This window comes from Apteryx mantelli, chromosome 3, assembly GCF_036417845.1.
Source record: "Apteryx mantelli isolate bAptMan1 chromosome 3, bAptMan1.hap1, whole genome shotgun sequence".
Taxonomy (NCBI): domain Eukaryota; kingdom Metazoa; phylum Chordata; class Aves; order Apterygiformes; family Apterygidae; genus Apteryx; species Apteryx mantelli.
Genome location: NC_089980.1, coordinates 111,798,897 through 111,820,020, shown reverse-complemented (window position 1 = coordinate 111,820,020; position 21,124 = coordinate 111,798,897). Strand labels below are relative to the sequence as shown.

Sequence of the window (21,124 nt, the reverse complement as noted above, 5' to 3'; positions counted from 1 at the left end):
GATCATGTAGTATCAGTACTCGCATTAGATCTTATTCCATATTGGTCCAAAGTGAGTAAAAGATGTCAAAATCCAAAAGTCTTTTTTTTTTTTCCAGCTTGACCTAAGAACAGTATCCCATACACACTGCATTCCCTGTGCTTCAATAGCCCAGAGCACTATTTGGTTTGTGAAATGTCATCTTTTCAGAACAATAGTTAAGCACAAATACATGATATTTTAAAATTATCTATCTGAAAAGAAACAAATGCTGGTCATAACATATGCCTCAATGAAGCTTTCCAGTACAACGACATATGGTACAAATGAAAAACGACATATTTTTATCAGGTTTTTGCAATTTGTGGAAAAGAGGCCTTCTACCATTGAAGTATTTTAATCTTGCCAGAAGTTTTTAATTAAACCTTACAAATGAATTTAAATTCACGTCAATGAAAGATTGTCTAGGTTTTTTTGTTACATTTTGGATGAAAAGCTACCCTGTATTCAGACAAGACTTTCCATAGCTTCCATAGCTGCAGTTCACTGGAATTTTGACATGTAAAAATTACAAAAATGAAAACACCGCTGCACCAAATTTCCCCACATTTGCTAGTACAGTATCTACTGGTTTTAGCACATATTTTTTACAACAAAAATAAGCAGCTTCCCAGCTGTACATCCCAAAAGAAAGGCAGGATGATTATTCTAGATGCTGGAGCTGCAAAGCAAAGAGCTCTACCACTAACAGTAGCCAGACTGGAAGGAGTTAAGGGAGATAAACACCAAAGAAAAGGTGGAGACACAAGACAGAGGAAAGAAACAACATATCGATTTGGGGTTTTAAGCTCCTTGGGGACAGGGACTGTATTCATTGTTTCCCAAATAATGTTGAATGAATTGATTACACTTCAAAAATAATTCTTATCACCCTCTTTCCACTATACAACTTTGTTTCCATCGATTTCAATAGCAAGAATATTGAGTAAATGCAATACTAAGGTAAGTTTCTCTTTCTGGTGAAAGAATTTGTTAGAATCACAAATACGATAGTTCTCCCTTATTTAAATTCACTATATCTTTTACTATATCTACTATATAGCATGCAATCATTTATCTTGGGCAACTGGCATGTCCCTAATTCAGCATAGTGCACTAGACTAGCACACTTGTGTCTTCTCAAATCAGAGTATACTTAGAAACAGAAAAATTATTTGTGTTTGATTTGCAAAAGTGCTAAGTCTACATGTAAAAGTATCAAATTGTACATAAAAAGAAATTTCACTGCATAGAGTAAGCTCCTAAAGCATTATCCGTGATTCAGTGGAATTACCACATTCAGTTTAGAAAACCTGGTTTGATTACTGAATTCATACACCATAAATGGGGAAAAAAGGACACAAACACTTTGCTTTTATACACCATAAATGATAATCTTAGAACTAAGGCTTTATTGTCTGACAAATATTTAAAGATTCAAAACATTTCCTTTTTGCAAAGCATTTCAACATTTTTAAAACAATGTTGAAAAATCCAGGTCTATCTTGATCTCCTATGCAATTCATCTTCTGACTCCTGGCAAAGATGAAAGACCACAGTGAGCACAGTGTACAGTGACTTGCTGCTTACAACAGGCACATATTCATTACATATTCATGCAATTTACAGTCTAACATATATGACACTCTTCCTCAAATTTGTAGCAGTGATTGAACAGAGTTGCTGAGTAAAAGTCATGAACACACCTGCTTTGCATTACAGGTGAAAGCATTGCATAAGTGTCATTCTTAATTTACTTTATAAGATTATAAATATGTTCTATGTTTTATATTTTTGCATAAAATCTACTGTGTAGATAGTAACAATAAATATTGTTTATTGTTATTGTTTATTGCTACTAAAATATTTTTATTCTATCAGCATATGCTATAATCTGAGATATTTCATACTCTACATCTGAAATATGTGAGAGTGGAAACTTAGTATACATAAATACCTAGATAACAAAGTTAGCATTGCAGCAAAATATTTAAATATAAAGAGAAAAAAAAAATTGACATTTCACTTACTTGTAATTCCTCAGCCACAATCCAAGAATGAGACATTTACTCACTGATTGTCAATTTTTTTCTTCTTTACAAAAGAACTTTTTTCCTTTCTTCCTTTCTTTCCCAATGAACTGCAAAAGTGCTACTCTAATGACTTGAAATATTTTGTCGTACTATATATTTGGTTAAAAGGAGATGCACATAAGACTAAATCAGGCCAAAATCATATGATGGCACTGCCACCCAATCAGGAATGTTCACTGCTTTGGCTGTCATAAATTCATTCAAATTCACAGGTACTTCACTATTTATTTATGTGCTGCCAATCTTCCAAATGCTGTTTTATTTTTCTGATTCTAGGCATAATGCTTCTGTTGAGGAATATACAAAATCCATTTTGTTAAATATGCCATTTCCAATGCGCTATCTAAATTATTGGATGATTTGATAGAAGTGTTCCTTAAAACCTCAACTTCCTTGAAAACTGTGAGAGTTAACAAGAAAACTCTAAGGTGAAAATACTGGAGAGATGTTGCTGTTACAAGATTAATCAGCACATGTGAAATACTGTTTACTGGAAGTATAAACACCAGCTTTCCTGGTATTAAAGTGGGAGGCATCAGCCCAATACACAACGTTGCAAACAGCAGTCCAAATACTCTTGTCAAGCATCTCCTGCTTCAGAACAACCCTTCATGGATGAAATTACCAAATAAGTTCAGGAATCCTGTAACTATTATTATTGACATCAGTTGGATCAAAAAGAATGCAAAACTGAGTTCTTTTTAAAATATCACACATCAAACAAAGTGAATGTTAATCACTTTAGGCATATCTATTTTATACCAGGTTTATTATGTTACTTTCAAGATCTTTAGCGGTTATTCTCCTACTGTGGTCAATAAACCCATTTTGTCTGGAAAACGTTAGATCAGATTAAATCAGATTAAATGCTTAAGCAAACACATAATTTAATATTCTTAAAGGAAAAATAAAGAATGATTAAAGAACTTCTGAACTTTCTAACTTGAATCAGAGATACCCAGACAGAGCTGAAATAGATTTCCCCCCACACACACAAATTATATGGCTATAATTTTTGAATCTTAAGCAGTTCAGAAACCAAACACATTTTAAAATGAGATTTGGGAGTTAAGAAAGTTCTGACAGAAAATACAGAGTCTATTTACAGTTGTATGGATCTCTGCATTCAGCTCCCCAAAAATCTCTATTTAATTAAACTCCAGTAACTTTTTAGAACACTTTTTTTTTTTTCCAGCTGAAGCAGTAATATGTTGGCTAATATACTTAAAATGTACCTGTTCATCATTTGCTTAAAATAACATAAAATAACTCATCAGAAATGCTTTCAAATTATAATCAGTGGTGGTAAACTGACGCTTTTCCACTTCAGAGAAAAACACTGTCAATCAAATTGTACAGCTATAATTTCCAAATGCTGACAAACAATCTCTTACGAAGGCACACAGAAATATCAGTACTAGGAAAATCTAGTTTCTGATATTCAGGAAAAAACATAGCGTTTTTTGTGAGCCTGTGTATATTACAGTCACTACAAATGATAAGAAGGTATCCAGTCTCCTAAATGGGCAAATATTTAAATGGGAAAACATTTATATGGATGTCTGAGTCATACTACTACAAAAGGGGATATGTGATGCATTACTGTGTACGTCCATCCTGCCAAGGTGATTCACTCTTAGTTTCATGCCAGATCTCTAAGCCCCATTTCAGCCAAGCTGCGTACGTGACAGCTGAACACTGAAGCTCCAGTGTGAAGTGACAAGGATCATTCCCTCAGTGGGAAAAAACACATATGGTACAACGTCTGCCACAGCTCATACATATGCCAGTCAAAACACTTGACCTGGGAATCAAAGCTCACTTTCTAGTGCAAGCAAACTAATAGATATAATCTCAGGGTTAAAGTCTTTACATGAAATTTTCCAATTAACACCCAAAATTATTTTAATGCATAGAATAAATTTCACTCTTCAGATCCAAGAGTTTGTGTTTTTTATGCATAAACAGGACTAGGTCATTGGAATCACTAATGGAGTACAAACAAATAAGCATTACCTGTATTTTTGTGCTTAGTAGATACATACTGCACATTTTAACACAAATGTACCTTAAACTGTTTATTGAAGGACATGTTTTCTTAAGAATTGCAAAATCACTCTGTTTTAACAGATTTTTTAACTTATAAAAGATTAATAAATTATTAAGAGACATTTTAACAAGTGGCTAATATCTATTCATTGTAATAAGTTCAGCAAGTCAATAGGGAGATTTTTAATTGCTACAACATACTTGGCTGTGCTTGTATCTATCACTATGCTTATAAACCAGCTGCAGTGGAGGAGGAATGCTGGTATGTAACCTCTACCAGCACATGAATTAGTAAGAAAAGCACTAGCATATCCATAAAAAGGTCAGTACAGTGTACAAGCATAAAACAGACCACTCAAGTACTGCTTATAGCTATTTATAGCATATGCCATTCATGTCCATAATAGGCTTACAACAACTACAGCTCTTTAGTAGTCCCTCTCAACTTTTCAGAAATTGCCTCTGTGAACACTGTACTTATAAAATAGTCTTTAATAAATGTCAGTAGGGTATGCCACCTTTTCTCCACTTCATTTTCCAGAATAAGTTAGCTGATTTGAAATGTTACTAACTGCAAAATTCCAAAAAAATAACACATCCTAAGTCTTTGTAAGCAAAATAAAAATAAAAAGATAGTTTATAATTACAGAACATGAATATAATTAATCTAATTGCATGCTCTATGAAGACATAAATTTAAAAATCAGAAATGATAAGAAAGAGACAGAAAGTGAGAATTAGATGGCAGAGAACTGTTTGACTTTACAACTTTAAATGCAGGCATTATTTTCCAAGTTGCATTAGGTCAGTAGGTCCAAGCCTATTACAACATTTGTTGTGGCCCCTGTCCAGACTGAACTCAAGGGAAATCTTTCCATTGACTTCAAAAGGCTTCGGATCAGCAGCTATGTTGTCATGTTTTACATAATTTTTGTCAACTGGGAATAATAGAGTAGTTGAGACTAGTCTGCCTGAAGTTCCAGAAGTCTTTAATCACCTGTTTCTTTACAGTGTCATTCTCAAATTTATCTTCTTAATAGCAATTAATTCTGCAGACAATGTAGTATGGAATGAATTTAATTAAAATAACTTGTCAGGCAGAATGGTGAAGATGAGCTATGTTGCAAGTTAAGTATTTTAAAAATATATACACCTAAAGTGAACTTAAAAGTAATAATTGAGGGGAAAAATCTGCATTCAGTCTAAAAAATGTAGTTAAGCTTATAGCAATTACTGTGTAATTAAAGAAAGATTACTGAAATTATTGTGTTGTCAAAGCTGTCATCACCCCCTTTCTCAAGCGGTAACAAAAACTAACAACATGTGTTATAGTAGCTTCAGCAATCAGAAAGTCATCAGAACTCTCACAGTTCAAGGAAAAATGACAGAGACTGATTTTTTTATTTTTTTTTTATTTTTTTATTTTTTTGGTGGGGGGAGGCTAAGCAAATAGGATTCTGGAGGAAAGTAAGATGGTTGAGAGGAAGAGATAAACAAGACCAGAAAAGCATTCCTGCTTCTGAAAAGACTACTCTTATCTAAAGAAGAAATCAATAAACAATCATCAAAAAATTAATTCAGCTAACCAAACCTACCTGTAAACAAATAATGAGGTATGGCATGTGCTTACTAAAGTCTTAAGAGATATGTCAGCTGTTTATATCAAAAAAAAAAAAAAAAAAACTGAAGAAACACTTCATTTTATATAAAAAAATATTTACAGGTCAAAGACAAATTTTTCAACAAATAAATCAGATATTCTTTTTGCATACCAAACTTCACACCTTTAGGGCATGATCTGCAGAACAAATACTGGTCCTTCTTGCTTCCCTCATGACTGCACTGTTAGCACCTTTGAAAAGTAGGCACCAGTGTTCAGAGGTCAGCAGCTACTACTGAAGCATCTCAGGCTAGCGGAAAGGCATGAAAATTAGACTTGAAGCTAAGAATTTTGACTGACTGAAACCAATCAACTTGCTGAGTCTCCCATGCAAGCTGATCACTTTTTTCTTAAGGACTTCCTGGAAGTCATTTCTTCTAAACACATTATTTTTAAAGTGAGCACTATTTTATAGCGAGCCCATTTGAGGAAATATAAAACTTTATGGAATATTTAGTACTCTGTGAAATATTTCCAAGAGGAGTATTAAATCTCACACAAGGCATGATCTTTTGAGCGCTAACACTTAATCCAACAGGATTTTTAATAGTTAATCTTCCGTTGAGAGAATAGAAATGGAAGTTCAACAATAATCAGACTAGGTGCATTAGTCGAAATAAGCTAGGTCACACTTTCAGATAAAAGATTTTTGTCACAAGGCCTATTGCATACATACATACTATAGAGTTTTCAAGTTTGTTTCCAACTGCAGGGTCAGAAGTATTTCATAACTCACACTATATAAACACAGATATAAAATATAAGTGTTGAATTAACGATACCTTAATGATAACTAAAACTGGTACAAAAGGCTATAGTATCATATCAATATAGAGCGCATCAAGCAAAGGATATCATAGTGATCACTGAAAAGCAGGTATGTGCATACAAGCAGTGCAAATATTTCGCTTCCACTTATCTCACATAGTAGTCATCATCCTTTTCAGTCGGCATTAAAGCCAAGTGAATAATCATTGAAATATTGAGTAACTAGTGCTTCTTTATTTGTCAATGAGAAAGATAGGACTGACAAAGTATTCACACATGATGCAACTCTCTCAAATATAGTCATTATCAGAAACAACTCGGCAAATAATTTTGGTGATTATGACCACTAAAAGTACAAAATTAGAACTATTTTATTAAAGATGAATTGAACAGTACCCTTCTTTCTCAACAGCCTAGTATATCTTTAAGACTCTGCTGTCTATTGCTATAATTAATCTATATAGTTAATATCTCATAAAAGGTATTATTTTCTACACAGAATTCCTTTCATATTTTCATTGAGATACTGCATAGTGTTAGGTATTTCTCTCCTCAGGTTTATTCATTAGAATATATGCAGGGGTAGAAGCACAACAGGATGCAACTGAAGTGAAAGAAAATTTGTTTCAGCAGGTAAATATATGCAGGTTATTATTTTTCAGAAGTTCCTCAATCCTCAAAATATTTGCTCATTTATGTTCAAGTGAATTCAAGAAATGACCATCAGTGATATAATTTCTGCACAGCTGTGCCTAAGAAGAAGAAAGTTAGCCCATTAGAATCAGCTACCTGTACTTTTTAATAAGTAAATTTTATTATTTCCTGCTATTACTATCAGACTGGTAGGCATCTGTTCTGAGAACAAGATCTCTTAGGATTGTCAGTACACTGATAACAATTGCTAGCAATTCTGTGGTTTGTATTTGTTTTTTCATAGTCTCCTATGCAAAGAAAGACAAGCGAGGCAAGACTAAACATAAAAAAGACCCCATTTAATGAGGCATCTTGCCTCACGAAGGTGTTACACTACAAGGGTCCTACTAAAGAGAATTTGATGGTAGGGAAGAGATGTGAAAACCTGTACAGTAAGGGTGAGGGGGCAATATTATGTGGCACACAGAAGAAAGAAAATATCTTTTGTTCTGCATACTACCACAGAGCTAAGTCAGGAATGTTCCTTTCTCAGTCCCCATTTCTATTAATCTCAGTATGGATATAGATGCAGTAGAATTATACTTAACTTTAGATGTGGCTTCAAAATACACTGGCTACCTGGCTATATGATTTTATATGTCATATTTAAAAGATTTCTGCTCTATGAAGAAAATACAGTCACTTCTGTGATGTGAGCATTTCCATATCATTAGTGTATCTTGAATAAGTGACTTAGAAAGAATTCTGCTACTGTGCCCCAGCATAAATCACACATTTGCTTGATCTTAGAAAATGATTAAAAATCAACCTAGATCTGGCCCACCTAATAGTTATCAGAAACCATCAAGAGACAAATGAAGAGTATAGGTGTAACAGCAGGAGTCAGGTCAGAAGCTGTGAGCTGAGTTACACTGCCATCACTGTGACAAGCAGGAGGCCACATCTGAGGCCCTGCGATGTGACCTAAATATAAAGTGCAAACTCTACCATTTTTAAGTGTTTGCAGCTGTATTTCTGAAAAATATGATTTTTGGAGAGTAAACTTCAACAGTTGCAAATGCTCAGACCTACTACTTGTGGCAGAACAGTATAGGCTAGGCGCAGACAAGGACTATAAATATCATGCCAAAGGTGCTCAGAAGCACTCGGCTCAGAGCTCCCTTTGGCAGAACCGCTAACATGAGGAGCAAAGTTGTCTAACTCTGCTTCCACTGAAATCAAACTCTGACAAGACTCTCGCTACCTACATTAAAAAGGAGAATCAGGCTAAAGTTAAGCCCAAATATATTTTGACTTTTTTTTTTTTTACCCTTTAGACAGCTGGCCCCTTTCTAATAAGGCTGTTATTTGCATTAGAAAAGCTCCAAAAAATGTATTTATCCAAACAGTACATCATTAGTAAGATATACAGCTAGCCGTCAATGACTGAAGTGACAATACGACTGCACTTGGAGCATGGCCTATTTTCATCATTAGTAAACTGAGCCTGATTACTAGCTTTACTAAACGCAATGTCAATATTCTGTCCATGCTGTCAAATGTTTTTCTGACCTAAAGTGGGCAGGAAAAAGAGGATGGCCTGCCTAACTTAAGTTCCAGCTAGGAAAACAACCACATCACTTGGAATTCTTTACTTAGCTTTACAACCTACTTTTTCCTGCTCATAAATTTGGTGATTAATAAGAGTAATAATACACCAGAAAGTATGTTGTCCAGAAAATAACCACACTCAGAGGCTGAAGGCAATGTGAGTTCAGTTCAGCTGCATGCTGCATCCTCGACAGTTGTCTCTTAATTGCTGTCTCATGATGCATTCATTTTGCAACCATGCTGCTCAGTTATTTGCTACAGCAAAAAGGATAGTAAGATTGCTATTTTTAAAAAGGCCAACTTGAAGAATTAGGTGATGTCTAACACTCATGTGGCTGAAGGGAAGAAATAAAGACTGTTTGCATGTTTTTGTGGGCAGAGGTATCCATGCAACTTGCTGAGGAGCCCCAGGTCCCAACTGCAGCTGGCTGTCAGTGGTACGGAGCCACGCTGGTCCAACAGCATCATCCAAGGTCTGTCTCCAGCTTTTGCAGCCTGTTTGGCTATCACAGGTGAGGTGCATCAGAGATTAGACCCTCTCTCCCACCCCAGTGCCCTAACCACCAGGGTACCCCACTGGAGAAGATCACACTGAATATCCATTGAGACATCATGGTGCCAAAAGAGGGGCAGAGAGGAAGCACCTACACGTTCTCCATCAGAGACATGTGGAGGAACAACAGCAACAACAGAGCAGCAAGTGGCACAAGGCATCCCTCACAGCCCCCACAACAGCACAAAGAAATACTTCTCAGTTCTGCTAGAGACTTCTCCCCTTGACTTGCCAGCCTATTACATACTTCTTACCGTAACGGCCCACGTCCCACTGCATGAAGGCCAACTACCCCCTCCTTGGAGAGAGGGGCCGCAAATCCCAGCGGCTCAGGCTGAGGCAGGCTTTCATTTCCCACGGCCCAAGCACGGCTGCACACAGATGTCCCTGCTCCTCCTCTGGGCTATAATAGATGGGGCACACATTGCACACACAATCTGGTGCTATGCCAGCAAGGGAAGCAGAGGATCAGGTACGACTAGGTGTCTAACTTCTCCTACTGGTTACCTCTAAGCATGCAGACTTTCCGCTCTTCAAAAGAACTTCCACCGATTATAAATGAAGCATATACAGTACAATCTGCCTTGCCCTTTTAGTATTATGTAAATCTTTTGTAGATTTTTATGTATTGAAAGTTTTTCCCTATATTATTTTATGGTTATTTTAAATGTCCCTGTAGTGTTTTTAACATCTTAAATCTGCCACTTCATTTCTCTTCAGAACAGAAGGATGAGATATAAACAATGAATTTACATTTTTGTTTAAAGTGTTGTATTATTAAGCATTTATATTAATTTTAAATCAAAATATATTTCTTTAGTAGATAAAACTCAGACTTAAATAAAGCTGTCAGATCAAAAAAGCACTGTTGAAGCATTAAATATTTAGTATATTCTAGCTTAAAAATGCCTTCTGCTTCCTATTTATTAAACTAATTAAATTAATTTTTAAAAGTTAGCTATGATTAACAATTTTTCTAAAAATGAAAAGGGACAAGACTAGACAATGTAAAAGAACATACGTCTTGCTACTGTCTTAACAAATTTGTAAAAAGCAGTATACTATAAAACTTTCACTTACATTTTATTGCTTTTAATTAACATTCGCTTGCAGTTTTTATTACATGTGAAGATACTGTAGACTGTAAAAGGTTAATACATCTTAGCAGGTCACATGGTTATTTGGGGCATAAAAGAAGAAAAAACAAACACAAGTGTGGAATTATGTGTATTCTTCACTTAAGCCAGCCGAGTGGGAAGGAAGTCTCTTAGGAATAATTGCCCAGTGTTTTGCAGTCTATTCACAGTGTTCTTATGAGGTTTTGGTGAATAAATAAATAATCTAAAGGAAAGAGCTTGAGCATACTTCAGTTTGGATTGTTACTTCCATCTCCAAGCCAGCAGAACACTCTACCAGGTTTCAGTACCATATAATACATACTGCCTTTCATAAGGTGTTACATTCAGTACTCCAAAAGTTTCTGAATTAATTTAAAAGTTTCTGCATCTTCTCATCTTACAATTAGAAAATGTAATTCATCTGGAAGGCAGGGGTTCACCAACTGAGCTCGATTTACCATTCATGGTCTACAGAACAATTACTGGTGGTTTGAAGACAGCTGGCTCTTTCTCAGCGCTCCAAGCTTTCAGCTGTTTCTACAGATATCTTGGCTCCTCTGCCTAAAGCAAAGCCTGGTGGCCTGAAAGAAGAGCTGGAAACAAAGAGGACACAGCCTAGCTACCACATTAAAAAAAAAGATGTAAAAGGAGCTGCCCTAAAGAGTTGTCCAAGCACGAGCAGAGAAGCAATGCCTTGGGAAACAAGCAAAACAAAAATGCTAGCAGCATTTTCACCAGGTGAGCAAGAGGAGAGAGAAGACTCAGACAACATGGAGAGTGTAACAAGATGCAAGGAAGCAAATGACCAAGAAAACTGGACAATGGGGAAAAAAAGGTGGTAGACTATGAAGAAAACAAACTTAAAAAGTACCATTAGCAAGTTAGTAAAAAGACATATCCCATATTGCAGAAAGGAGAATTAAAAATACCCAGAAGAAGGCAACAATGGGATAATTTTATACTATATATGAAAAGTGGTGCGTAACAGGAATATATTTGAGAATCTTTTCTTATAAGGCACCTTTGACTTTAAACACTTCTTGCATTCTTTTACTAAATCGAAATTTAAAGACAAATATCAGAAAATAAAAGCACTTTTACAAAAAAGACACAGCAATCAATTCAAAATCAGAATGGGTGAAACATGAAGCGCGGCATCCATTAACAACAACAACAACAAAAAAAGTATGTAAGGGTATGTCAGCAATTTAATCACTTACAGGGTCTCCCCGATGTCCTTCTAGGCCTGGAGATCCAGGCTGTCCAACTTCTCCCTTTAAAATGAAAAATACTGTTAAATATGGTATTTGAAAAAAAAAAAACCCTTCCTTTCCATAAAAAAAATAATTCAAATGGTAAATTATTATTTTAAAATAATCTAATTAAAATGTAGAACAAATACACATGTTAAAGGCTTCATCAAAAAGTTTCTTGAAAACAGCTTGAAACACAGTAAGTTGTGTCAATTCAAAATTCCCTCAAGTGGTGTCCAACAGAAAGCTGTTAAACAGTTTGCAAAATCAGATCAGAGAGAGATTATTTTCTTTTGAAATTTGAGAAGAGTTGAATCAGAAAGTCAATTACTGGTTGAAGGACAAATTACACTAATAAAATGACAATTTTTTAAAGAAAAGTGTGGCAACTGCAAATGGAAAATTATAGATTTTAATTCTGTTGGGAAATGAATCAAACTTTACTCTTTGAAATGATAATAAATGGGAACAAAATGATTATAAAAGGATTAAGAACACTTCTGCCTCTCAAAATTTTGGCATTTTGATCAAAAATGTATATGTGAGAGAAAAAAACCCTACATAATTCCTAAAATCAAGCCCAGAGATTCGGTTTTCAGACAAGGTTTTAACAAATCTGTTTATAACATATATTATTCTCAACTACCTAGGTTGTCCAAACTGTTAAACTAGTTTAAAACCATCATTACCAGAAAAATATCAGAAATTCATGGTTATATAGTAAAACAAACAGTGCTTCAGTACTGGTCTATGATCATCCACAGGCCTATGCTTACTGCCAAGTGTTTTATGTGCTTAGTTTTGCCCCATGCCAACTTTTCCCCTTCCAAGAAATGTCCAGGCATAGGACATTTGATGCACAGCGTAAGCCAGGCACTGATCTCTAAAGGCCATGTGAATGAGGCCACCTTATTTTGGAGAGAAGGAAAGGAGAGGGACGGATTTCATCTGTAGAAGTCAGGTTGTACTACCCACCATCAGGGCCAATGTGTTGGGGTTTTTTATTTATTAATATAGATGTAGCCTATGACACATACTGTCTATTGTTCTAATTGTCAGTACAACTAACAGTCTGAAAACTATTTCAAAACACTTCAGAACTACAGTAGTACGGGACATGATCAAGTCATTATGTCCTTACTCAAAATACGTACATTGTCAAAAAAATTCGGAAACGCTGGAAAATAATTCTGGAAATAAAGTACATTAGGCGAATGCACAGATGAATTAATACATATAATAATCTGGTAATAATTAACTTAAAATTACAAAACTGGACATGAAGTCACAATGGGTAGCATCTGGGTTTCAAGCCATGCTTTTTTCCCACATTTTTTCCCAGAACAAATATTGTGAGAGAACAGGAAAGCTCCAGCAGAAATTTCCTTCAAAGACAGCCTGTTTGTTACTGCTTTGAATTTGATTACAACAGACCCAGAATGAAGCAATGTTTTATAGCAAGCAGATGTTAAATTCAAGCTGACAAAATGTTTGAATGGAGAATACGGCTTCTGTTAACTATTATATTCGAAAATGAATGAAAAGTAATGAGCATGGCATATTTCTGTACTTCTGTATTTAAATTAAGAAAATAGTCAAGAAAAAATCTTTTAGTTTGAATGTACATGGACTCACGCAGCTAATAGACTGAATTAACTCTATATTGTTTAAAAGGTTAAAAATAGATTAACATACCCTCCAAATTCATGCTTTATCAATGTAATACTTCACCAATGATAGTTAACAGTGTCATTATTGTAATAATTAAGGAGAGCATCTAATATCTAATTATTATATTATTATGTTATTATAGATCTAATATCTAATTATTTTTTCTTCTTCCATTAGTACCAGAAAAGGATTTCTCCTCCCACTTACCAGAGATATCTGCATACACACACACACACACACACACACACACACACACACATATATAACATGAAAATGGAGCAGGATTCATTTGAAATAAAGATGTTTAGGTGACATGTAGGTGACCAGGCTCCCATAACAGCCTACAGTAGCTTAGCCAAGACAATCTGTGGACCCTTAATTCAGCTGCTTAGCCAGGAGCTCAATTCATTTCCCACACACAGGCATTTGGTCATATTTGAGATACACAAGGTTGGCCTCCAGCTCCCACTCCAGAAAGGCACTGGCCTTCCGTAGCACTTTTGTCATATTCAGCAGCCCCTTTAGGATGCTTTGGATGCTCTAAGGCATCTCAAATGGCACTTGATACCTGTATGTAGGCAACTATGCTGGGCCCTATGAGTCTTCTTCATACGAGCTGAATTGCTCTCCAGACTCCACTGACTTTAAAGGGGACATAGGTAGCTGCTATGCCCATAGACACAGTAGAATTTGGGTGTTTCAAACTTCTCTGATTTCCGTCCTCAGTGTACAATGTATTCCAGATTTGAAATGGAATTTATTATTCTGAGCGTATTAAAGAATGTATGTTAAATTGTCTTCACTTGACATATTTACATACCTTGAAACCAGGACTCCCCGGTAATCCATCTTTCCCACTTCTGCCAGGGTCTCCCTGTGGCAATAGTTAGCAGTCATCAGTAGATGAATTAATAAACTAAAATTAAAGGCAAACTGTCTTTACAGAACTTACAGATCGCCCAGGCATTCCTGGAAATCCTGCATCACCTTTCTCTCCTTTTGAACCCTGAAAAATATAACAAACCAAAAGCAAATACTATTAAATGTTTATGTTGCAAATTCAGCATACTTAGTCAATAATTCATATATGTTATTTCCTTGTTTTGGAAGTTTATGAAAGAGATGTTTTGTTCCTTACACAGACAGTAGTCTATTAATAATTATCATCTGTTACTGAAATGTAAATATCCTCTCAGATATAGAAATGTGACCACAGACACTCTTTCAAATTGCTTAAAACTCTAGACCAATAAAAACATGAAGAAAGCATAAGGATGGGTAAAAACAGAAGTTACATATTGGACAACCAAAATATTCTCTCTATATATAATATAAATATGCAGGCACACATTGCTTTATGTGTCATTTTTAATGATATATAAAACAATGTATTTTTTCTATTATGCTATCATTTTCACTACATTCATATATTTCCTCTCCTTTCCCTCCCCTTCTACCTTTCCCTCTCTCCCTCTTCTTCGTTATACAGTGCATGTACATTGCTATATATTTAAAAAGTTCAGACTTTTTTGCAACATAATTATTCCATGTTTACAAGATACTTATTCAAGGCATAGACATATTTGTAAACAAAAATATATTTATAAGCAATTTATATTAAAAGGAATTATATAGATACATTGACAGATGGAAGAAAAAACTTTTCAAGATATCTGAATAAGCAGAGCATGGGAGTCTAGTATTACTAACGAGACAAAAATATATGCATTCACTTCAGTGGAAGTTTTTCTGAGTTAGGACTGCAGAATCAAATTCTTGATGAATAAAATCTATTATAAAATATGAACGATGTCAATAAAATGTTGTCACTTTGTTTTCTAATTATTTTTTTTACTTGCCTTTTTGCCATATATTCCCGGTACTCCTTGATCTCCTTTAGGACCCCTTTCTCCCTAAAAAAAATAATATGTGTGAATAAGTTATTCTAAAAATAGAACTATTTATATGCATATATATGAAGAAAAAACACATAGCAGACATAAAATTAAGTGGGCAAAGAGCTCCATTTCGTATTATAAAAATATGCTCAAGACAGTAAATGCACCTCTTGAATTTTCCAAGCTCTCCTAAGGGAGGAGCCCAGAATGTCCAATACCACTGGTAAGACAATCAATAGCTTAATGCTTTTATTTTCAAAGAAAGATGGGCACGAGGCACTTTGAATGTCTCACCACTTCATATAGGTAGGTACCTAAATTAAAATTTAGCTCTTTGAAAAGTGCTCTACTCTTCTGAAGATCTTGTCTGAAATGTTTAAAATAGAAATTAGAAGAGCAAAAGACAGCATTGATCAGTTTCTGAGGAACACGTATGTGAGAGGAATTCATTGGGTTAGACCAAAACAATCGTTCCAAATACTGTCACTCAAACTGAGTGACTTCAAGAAAATTATATAATTAATCATTTTATGATTTTGATACATTATTTGCGATGAAGAAGGTTTCATGGGGTATTAAAAACAAAGTTCAAAGTAATTCATATAGAAACTCACAGAACAGGACAAAAATGAAAAAAATGGCAATTTCCATTGTTTGATAGGTATTTAATCAAGGTCCATGACCTGTATCACCTTTCAATTTCAATGCAGTGTCGATCTATTTATGTACTACAGCAAATACACTGACATTATATGGTATATAAACTTATTCAATTTTTTATTAAACTACAGAGAAAGGCCAGATATATGAACACCATAGCACAAAGTTATGTTATTTAATTTCAACCTTTGGTGCTGGCATCCCATGTAATCCAGGAAAACCAGGAAGTCCACGGTCACCCTAAAATAGCAAGCATATTTGAAAATTTTATATCTAAAATAACAGTAATATACTAAAATAACATTCATAATCCAAATATTCAACAAATAGTGGAAAGACAATAAGTGTCAGCATATCGGCTATGTAACATTGGTAAGCTGACTGATGAGAGCTTGTTGGTCTTCAGATAAGTTGCAATGCACAAAAGAAAAAAAACCCAGTCATTATATATCAGTATTTTTTAAATAAGTTTTACTGTAATCTCTCATTAAGGCTTATGGAGGTTCCAAAATAGAAACCTAGCTCTTTCAAAATTTCTGCACATTTCTCAATTCTGTTCTGAAAGGTTTAACTTAGGAAGAATTTTAAGTAAAATCAATTGAGCAGTAAATTAGATAAGCTTGACAGATCTTTTGAGGGTAGTTATCAAAGAGCTTCCATAAAATAGGCACCTGTTCTTTCACATTCCTGTATCAGTTAAATTGTGTTAAATTGAATTTGCCAAACCTCTACATTTATTTATTTTAATTAAAAGTCTTTCACTATCCCCATCCATCAGCTCAGCAGTGATTGCAGTGCTGCATGGAAACGTACAACTTATTTGGTTTCTAACATTCAGCAATCTCAAACATGCCATGGTGAGTCCTTGCTTTATTTCCACAAATAGGATTTCAAGATACTCTTCCATGGATAGGTGCAGGACTGTTTAGCAGCTCATATGGCTACTGCAAGCTCAAAACTAAAATTATATAATCTACATTTGCATATAAACTACACTTATCTAATTATAAGAAGGCTCTAACCAACCCATTTATACATTATGTTTCAAAAATCAATACTTTCCAGCTTTATAACGGCTTTTAGGATTTGTGACAACTCTACCATCCATTCCTCATTCCTGAAGAGCAAGGAAATTCCCTAAGACCAGGATGGCTTTGCTTCTACCTCTTCCTGAAAATATCACAGGCCTACTGACCTTATCAAATTTCTCACCAGCTTACTCTGGACGAGTAATGTATTCAATATTAAGATATTAAGTACTTCTCTAAAAATTAAACAAAATAAAACCAAAATAAATTGATTAAACAACTTCAGGCACTTTGATAAATGAGTTCTCATTTCAGATGAAGAAAGAATTCACTTTGTAAAAGCAGCTGGCAATTGAAAACACAAACCAAAAAATGAGTCCATTCCTTTTGGGAAACTTCCCAAAAGCTATTAAAAATTAACAGAGCTATTAAAATAGCTCTGTTTATAATATTGCTCTTTCTATTGTCCTCACAACTGTCAGATGTCAGGAATCCTAAAGCTTTTGCTATTGGTACTGGAGATATTTATCTGATGATTTGTCTTCAAACTCCCTTAAGCTATTATAACAGAAAGCTAAATTATAACTTGGCACTACCTGACTTGAAAAAATAAAAGCAAGATAACTTGCTTTTTTCAGTAAATTGAATCTATTTCATGAGGACACAGAGCCAGTCACCAAATCATTTTGGCCAATCACAACGGTTTCTCTCTGTTAATATCTGCTAACTTTATATTGGGCGATAGTTTTCAATTTGCTTAATGTCTTTCAAACATAAGAAAAGAATATTAAGCTATGCTCAGGATTTTGTTTTATATAGTATTTCAAGCTTGGGGCCAAAGGGCAACAGATAAAACCTCTCAGCAGTATTTATCAAAACCATTCATGCCTAAGCATATTTGAAGGTCTGTCACACATTCACAGGAGACAGGAACATGACCACAGAAATGACAGCTTGTCAGCTAATGCTATGAGACGTATCTCTCAACAAGTAAGTACTGAAAATAGGCAATACAAATGGAATGCAATTCAAAAAAGTCAGCAAAGTTTATTTATAAACTCATCATGCTTCCATTGCTCCTTATTGCAAGAAGAATGGAGCCCCGATTTCTACTTGTGAGTGGTGATTTAATTATTGGATAGACTGAAACACTTGGCAATGGAAATAGTTTTAAATTAGTTGCTATAGAAATTTTACAAGTAATGGGATGAAATTTAGAAAAATTAGGGTCAATCATCAGGAAAAAAATTCTAATGGCAAGACGTACTTTACAGTGGAAGAAGTTTTCTAAAAACGCGGTGGAAGCCCCATTTTTTGGCACATTTTAAACAAGGCTGGACTAAACATTAGGAAATATTCTATCTGTCAAAACCCTGCATTGACAGAAGAATAGTGGTTTTCTTCATCATTGATATCTTACTCTCTGCACATGGCCCAGTACTGACTGATCAATTAGATTAACATAAGATCCCTAAAGCACCAGAACACATAAGCACATTTTTCAGCTTTAATCATGCATTTGAGAATTGTGCTGAACAGTGAGGAATTTAAGGACCTGCTTTTAGAGTTAGGAACTTCAGAGGAAGGAAATTCTACAGTAAAATTTGGTTGGAAAACAAGTGCTCATTTTACAAAGAACAAACAAAAAACAAGCTTGTATCAAAATGAACTTTAAACTTTTCTAAATATACTTTCCAGAGGGTGAAAGTGTAAGAGAGCATGAGAGACGAGTGGGCACAGATATTCACATATCAAGGAGATCTGCCAATAGCCAGTGGCTAGTTTATTCACTGTGTATATGCGAGATCCAGATTCAAGTTTATCCTGATTACCAGAAGGGACTTATATATGAGCTTCCACATCTGTCTTCCACAAGAATTTTTCCACAGAACACTCTGGTTTCAATTAGTCAGTATTTCCTGATAAAAAATGCAATCCAAAAATTCTTACCTAGCTCATCTGGATGCCCATTAATGAGAAAAAGGGTAAAAAGAGATAGAAAGTAACCATTCTGACAGATGTCTGTATCATGCTTCCAGGTACCCATATTTAGATATGCTTTCTAAATATAAATTATTCAGTGCAATAAAGGTGTTACTGGCAGTGCTAAAGCCTATATAAACTTTATTAAATAAAGCAGACCACATTCAGAATTGAAATAACATTCTAAATTTAGAATTCTTATACCCTCTTTATTACCTTTTTAGTAAACAACTTTCACAGAAGCTTCATGTGGAAATATTGAGACTATTAATCGTACCAACCAAAAATGATAAGAATAAAATCTGTTTTTTTCTTTTCCTTTCCTTTCTTTCTTTCTTTCTTTATTTTTTATTACCTTAGCCCCATCTGTCCCTGGCTCTCCCTTGATACCTGGTAAGCCACGTGGTCCCTAAGAGAGAAAACATGAAAAACAGCTTCGAATACTAATACACTTTGACAAGGAATGAGACCACAAATGTAAGTATATGACACAGAGACTGATGTGTCCTTGTCTGATCACAACATTTTTGTAGCTGGATACAAAAGCAGAACCAGGCATAAAATGTATACAGGATGTATAAGGCATGCTGTTATAACCCATGACTGGGGAACACCAAAGCATTTCTTTGCTCTGAGGACCATACTGGGAAAGAAGGAGGTCACACAGTCTCCACTAATCCAGAGATGTCCCTTTCCTTTCAAATGTCCATCAGACAGTCTTCACATATATGAGGTTGCAGGCCAGCCCTTAGCCCCAGCATGTTCTCAGATCTTTACTTCAACACATTAATTAGTCCATGACTATTCAGCCATACTGGATCATGCCACATAGAAGATACAGCAAAATTTTGCATTAACTGTCCCAAGAAAGGCTAATAAATTGATACTATGAAGAAAGCAAAAAAAAAAAAAAAAAAGTTCATGTCAGGCAATCTGGGCTTTATCTGAAATGTTCCTTTGAACCAGGGAATTGTAGGTAATTCGTCACCATGACACAGCATCAGATCATGGTTATCAATTCAACGAAAAACAGAAGGAACTACTGCTTAGCTTCTCGATCAGGATGAAAATGCCCATGCCCAGTCCTGCTCACACGAGCCTTGGCTAGCAATGATTTGATTTCTCCATCTCATCAGAAGCCAAGGCCATGGGAGCACAAAAGCAATTCATCCAAGCGTGGCCCCTGATGTCGTGCCATCCCTGGAGCCCTGCTCATCCTCCACACCTCAACTCTCAGTGACGAACAGTGGAAATAAGGAGCGAGGTCACAGGATTTGCCTCACATTTCCAGACTCTAGGAATGAAACAGGAACTTACTTGAACACCTGGAGTTCCTGGGATACCTGGATTTCCTGCTGATCCTTGATATCCCTAACAAAAGGAAATGAAGACCTGTAACTTTTCATAACTTATATTCACAAATTTCCAACACCTATTTAAGGAAAACAACAATCCTCGTAGTTATTAGAGAACTTTTGTCATACCCCGTCATTTTAGGGCACAAAATTTCAAAAACTGCTATCACAATCTTACATTTGAGATTTAGATTTCAGCTGTCTGAAGCTTTCATCTCTGCATCCGAAATCTGCAGCCTCCACACTTTATGCAAAGTGGTTTTTTTAGGCAATAAGAAAAATCTGTTACTTTAGAATTGTTACATGAGAATGTAACAAATGTATTGTTTTATCCACCATTGTAAGAAAAGAACAAATTGACCCACATACTTTTTTCTTCTGTCTCCACAAAAATAGCTAAAGAATGCCAGGGCTTTTAAAGGCTTATTTCTAGGTACAGGAATAAGCTTTAACAAACAACGTATGTTCTAATACATTATGCAGCTAGTTTTATAATATCTCTAAATAATAAAAATTCCATTCTGAATACCAAGAACTTAGCTATGAACTTAAAGGTATGTAACAGGTTATACAAGTAAAAAAATAATTTGAATAACTGGAGCTAGGAAAAGAAACAAATAATTCACGAGTTAAGGAGAGAATTTCAGGAACCCTTTACCAGAAATCAGCATTGGCAGAACAAGAGAACCTTGACAGAACCCAAAATATCTGCCCGAGCTGGTTTTGTAGATTGCATACAACTAGCATTCATCTTTGCAGTGAGCAAAGATGGC

General features: G+C 35.0%; 1 protein-coding gene across 1 annotated transcript in view; it reads right to left on the bottom strand.

Annotated features, from left to right (window-relative positions):
• The window catches only part of COL21A1 (collagen type XXI alpha 1 chain), a 119,817-nt gene that overhangs the window by 37,000 nt on the left and 61,693 nt on the right, over positions 1–21,124 (bottom strand). Inside the window, exons 12-18 of the mRNA XM_067294166.1 lie at positions 20,314–20,367; positions 19,352–19,405; positions 16,172–16,225; positions 15,287–15,340; positions 14,380–14,433; positions 14,248–14,301; positions 11,724–11,777 (exon numbers count right to left, since the gene is read on the bottom strand). Of these exons, the coding sequence (XP_067150267.1) occupies positions 11,724–11,777; positions 14,248–14,301; positions 14,380–14,433; positions 15,287–15,340; positions 16,172–16,225; positions 19,352–19,405; positions 20,314–20,367 (378 nt within the window). The remainder of the gene's footprint in view (positions 1–11,723; positions 11,778–14,247; positions 14,302–14,379; positions 14,434–15,286; positions 15,341–16,171; positions 16,226–19,351; positions 19,406–20,313; positions 20,368–21,124) is intronic.